At 29.6% G+C, this 4,302-nt stretch overlaps 1 protein-coding gene across 1 annotated transcript; it reads right to left on the reverse strand.

The window, feature by feature from the left end:
* Positions 1–466: 466 nt before the first annotated feature.
* Positions 467–1,954, reverse strand: LOC135959011 (uncharacterized). The gene is made up of 5 exons (XM_065509996.1): positions 1,758–1,954; positions 1,376–1,698; positions 1,187–1,318; positions 847–1,134; positions 467–732 (listed from the first exon to the last, which is right to left on the reverse strand). Exons 1-5 carry the CDS (start codon positions 1,868–1,870, stop codon positions 572–574), a joined length of 1,017 nt encoding a protein of 338 aa, XP_065366068.1. The 5' UTR covers positions 1,871–1,954; the 3' UTR covers positions 467–571.
* Between the last annotated feature and the right edge of the window lie 2,348 nt (positions 1,955–4,302).

The following is a 4,302-nucleotide window of genomic DNA, read 5'->3' on the forward strand; positions in this document are numbered from 1 at the left end:
AATAATATGACGATATGGTAGCGCTTTGTAAGAAAAATGTAAATAATGGTAAATACTTGGCAGCACTTTCCTTAATAAAGAACTGGACATAACTTTTTAATAAAGAAAACTTGGTAACACTTACTACAAGTGACATCACATATTTAAAACCGTTATTTTATTTTAAAATGCGTTTTTAAGATTAAAATAAATAATTAAGAATTAATACTTCTTTTAGATCGAATTAGGGGTTAATTTATTCAATGTATTCAAATCTGAATGCATTAGCTAATATTTAGTTTTGATTTTATAAGAACAAATTAAATTAATTTTGTGCAGTTTATGCATTTTTATATTGTGGTAATTAATAAACTAAATATACTTTTATAATGATTAATACGAAAAGTTTTTTAATAAATAATTAATTAATGTTGGATTTATTGAAAAGATTCAAAATTTTGTCTAGAATAGAATTTAATAAATGCTGTTTATTTACTGGAATTTTTCTGTTCATGTTTTAAGAAGATAAAATTGTGTTCCAATTTATTGTATTGTTAATATTTCAATAATAAAATATGTATGTTGAGATGCCTCATTTTCCCTTTGCTTTTCCATTTGATGGAGTTTTTAATAATTTACCCTCTTTCAATAACCTCATCCCTTCCTTATTTACTTCATAAAGCAATTCCACTTCATCTTTTATAAAATCTAATTGTTTTTCGATCTCATGACGTTGAAAGACGGGGTCAATTTCTGGAATTTATAAAAAGGTCATACAAATTTCTATATAAACTCATAAATCATAATAAATAATTAATAAAATGTCTATGTACCATAATTTTTATTTAAAATTTTATTTAAACTCACTTCTCCTTTTACACAGCAAACGATACATATAGTGAACACCATCTAAGGCTCTATCCTTATTGAGATCATGATTTGCTACCGCATTCTTGGCATTGGCCATAATTTTCTCCCATTTTGAACATTCAGCTCTGGCCTGATTGTAAGATCTCTCCAATTCAGCCAAATCGTTTTTCAAGCCTAAAACCGTAAGAGCTGCCTCATTGGTAACCTTTACCATACGTTTGCGCATTTCCTCGATTTCCTGGATTTTTTGCTGTTCCAAACGTGAAATTTCCACTTGGGCTAGCACTAAAATTAAGGTAACAAATGAAAATTTACAAATAAGTTTAAAAAAACTCACTTAAAGCATCACAACGATCCATGCAATCTTTGACAGACACAAAAATATCCGATTTATCGACAACTTCTTGTAGGACACGTTCATAGGGTTCAAATTCTTTGACGGTAGCCTTAAGTACTTCACGGAATTGGGCTAAGGAAAATAAATATTGTTTTAAATATTCTAATATTAAGCAAGTTTGTAACTCACAAAGTTCCTGTATGCTGTTCTTATATTTCTTTATATCCTCTTTTATCACCTCGTGCATGGCAGTTTCTTCGGCCACCTTTTTCTCTGCAATGCGTTTCTTGTCCACACAATCTTTGATAAAGCTGTTGACCTCTATGAAACGTTTACGCAAATCACCATGAATTTTGTACAGTTTTCGTATGCGGCTGGTATTACTAGCCGTTTGTCTCTTGGCATTTTCCAGCATTTCCTCTTGCACACGCAACATGGCGGCATGTTCACGTTCATTGCGTATAAACAGTAGTTCCACAGAATCTCCAGCCGAATCCCAATTGGGAGGTTTGCTAAAGATTTAAATTTATTGTTGTTGATCAACATTTTTTTTATGGAAAAAAATTCTTACACAAAAAAAGCATCTTGCTGTTTGGATTCTATATAATCACCCACAGCTTTTTCGGGACTCAAATCCAAATTACCAATAACATCGATTTTTGTGGTGGGCTTTAAACGAGGCATAATGTATTCTTTACAAAATATATTAGTTTTGCTAATGAAATTCTTTTCAAAGTGAAAACGTCTTATTTCAAAGTTTTATCGTTATTTTGTTTGTTGTCTTGGCAACTCGGTGCCTAAAAAAAATCGAGTGGCACCTTTGCAAGTGTTGCCATAGTTCTATAAACATCTGAGGACTGTGATGCCAACTAGAAAGTGCTATTTGAAATTTTTGATTCTCGTTAAACTTAAATTCAGTTTCTTTTGAGAATTCTAATTAAAAATAGGGTTACAATTAGTATAAACTGAAATATATTAAAAAACAAATATAAATTGAGGTACAAATTGGTTCGTATTTTAATAATTTGTTTAGGTGTTGATAGCTATCTTTATTATAAGCATTAGTATATTTTTTTGAGTTTAGGAGTTAAAGGAGGGGACGCAGAACAAAAGGTACTTTTTTGAAATTTTAAAAATTTTGGAAATGGATTTTTTTTAGAAGATTTCAACCCAAATATTATAAAAATACCAAAAAACAAGTAAGAGAGCTATATTCGGCTGTGCCTTCACCAATTATACTTCAAAATTAAAAATTTAAATATTTTTAGGTGAAGAAAAATTTTTTTTTCAGTTTTTTAATTAATTTTTTTTTTAATTTAAAAAAAAATGTTTTTGTTTTAAAAAAATTTTTTTTTGTGAAAAAAAATTCGGTTTAAAAAATTATTTTTCCGATTTTGACCCATTGTAGGTCCAACTTACTATGGTATTATATACGTCGTTGAAAAGGTCTTTGAAATATCTATCATTAGATATCCATATTGTCTATATTAATGACTTAGTAATCCAGATATAGTTCAAAAATCGAGGTTGTCCTTGTTTTTCCTCATATCTCAGCCATTTGTGGACCGATTTTGCTGATTTTAAATAGCAAACTTCTCGAAAGCATGTCTGACAGACAGACGGATATAACTTAATCGACTCCGCTATCTATAAGGATCCAGAATATACTATATACTTTATAGGGTCGGAAATGAAAAATGTAGAAATTACAAACGGAATGACAAACGTATATATACCCTTCTCACGAGGGTGAATGGTATAATAAATTTGTAAAAAAAATTGAAAAAGTACTGCGGCTCCTCAAAGAACTTTATATAAATTAGGTAATATCAGAAAAAATATTTCTATTAAAGCCGTTGTTCTATACCCAGAAAATGTCAATGTTAACAGTAAAACAAATTTCAAACTGATGCGGGGATCTAGATTTGTTCCGAAATTGAAAATCAAGTTATTGGGTGTACGATTTAAAAATGCGGGATTTTTTAAAAATTTTAGTTTTTATTTTAAAACAATTGTAAATTTATTCAAATATTTGCTATTGTTAGCTATGAACTTCTCCCATCTTTGTAGCAACGTATGAATTCCGAATCAACAGAACAGCCCATCTTTTGAGGCCAAGAACAAATCAAGCCAATTTTGGATACTCTGTTTCAAAGTTAAGCGTATTTCAGAGAGAATGTTCGGCATCAGCTATTGTATTTTGCAATTTTTTTTGGGGATCTACTAAATCAGCTCTGGCTCTTACAACTAAACTTTTCTGAATATACCTGTGGATAGCCAGCCATGCCTGTCACAGAATTCCATTCCGATCGAAAGTGGAATCAATTTCATATTTCGCTTCTTCAGAAAAAGTAAAACGAAAATTTCTTTCGGAATGAAACCACTTTCAGTTTTCAAAGTGGAATTGATATTTCATTGTAACTATCAGGCCTGTCACACATTTTGTTCGGAATGGTTTCAATTCTGTAGTTTTTATTCCGATCTATTTCGTTTTGGGTTCTTCAGATTCCGTGTAATTTATTAATTCCAAAAATATTTAATAATTCTATATTTCTGATTTAAATTTGAAAGCGTTTTTTATATTAAAACAAACAGGAAGCTTTTGGTACAGAAATTTATTAAAAATTTTAGTAAAACAAATAATTACAAAGAAATATCAATTCCACTTTGAAAACTAAAAGTGGTTTCATTCCGAAAGAAATTTTAATTTTACTTTTTCTGAAGAAGCAAAATACGGAATTAATTCAACTTTCGATCGGAATGGAATTCTGTGACAGATCTGTATATTTTGCTAAAATTTTTAAACAATTTCTGTACCAAAAACTTCACTTCTGATTTAATTTAAAAAAACGCTGTCAAATTAATATCAGAAATACTGATTTATTAAATATTTTTGGAATTAATAAATTACACGGAATCTGAAGAACCTAAATCGGAATAAAATCTACTTAATTTAAACCATTCCGTACAAAATATATGACAGGCCTGTATGGCTTTGCTTTTTATAGCAGTTTCGATAACTGGAATGTGTTTTATTTTATGGTCGAAAAACCAACAATAAAGCTCCTTCCTATTCCGGAGCATTTTTATCTTTAGAGATCGATGATTTTTTGACC

Source organism: Calliphora vicina, chromosome 4 (assembly GCF_958450345.1).
Source record: "Calliphora vicina chromosome 4, idCalVici1.1, whole genome shotgun sequence".
NCBI classification, from domain to species: domain Eukaryota; kingdom Metazoa; phylum Arthropoda; class Insecta; order Diptera; family Calliphoridae; genus Calliphora; species Calliphora vicina.

Coding starts and splice junctions, on each gene's coding strand:
- LOC135959011 (XM_065509996.1), bottom strand. CDS start 1,870: ATGCCTCGTTTAAAGCCCACCACAAAAATCGATGTTATTGGTAATTTG. Junction 1,135..1,186: donor GGATCGTTGTGATGCTTTAA/GTGAGTTTTTTT, acceptor CCTTAATTTTAG/TGCTAGCCCAAGTGGAAATT. Junction 733..846: donor TTTGCTGTGTAAAAGGAGAA/GTGAGTTTAAAT, acceptor TATAAATTCCAG/AAATTGACCCCGTCTTTCAA.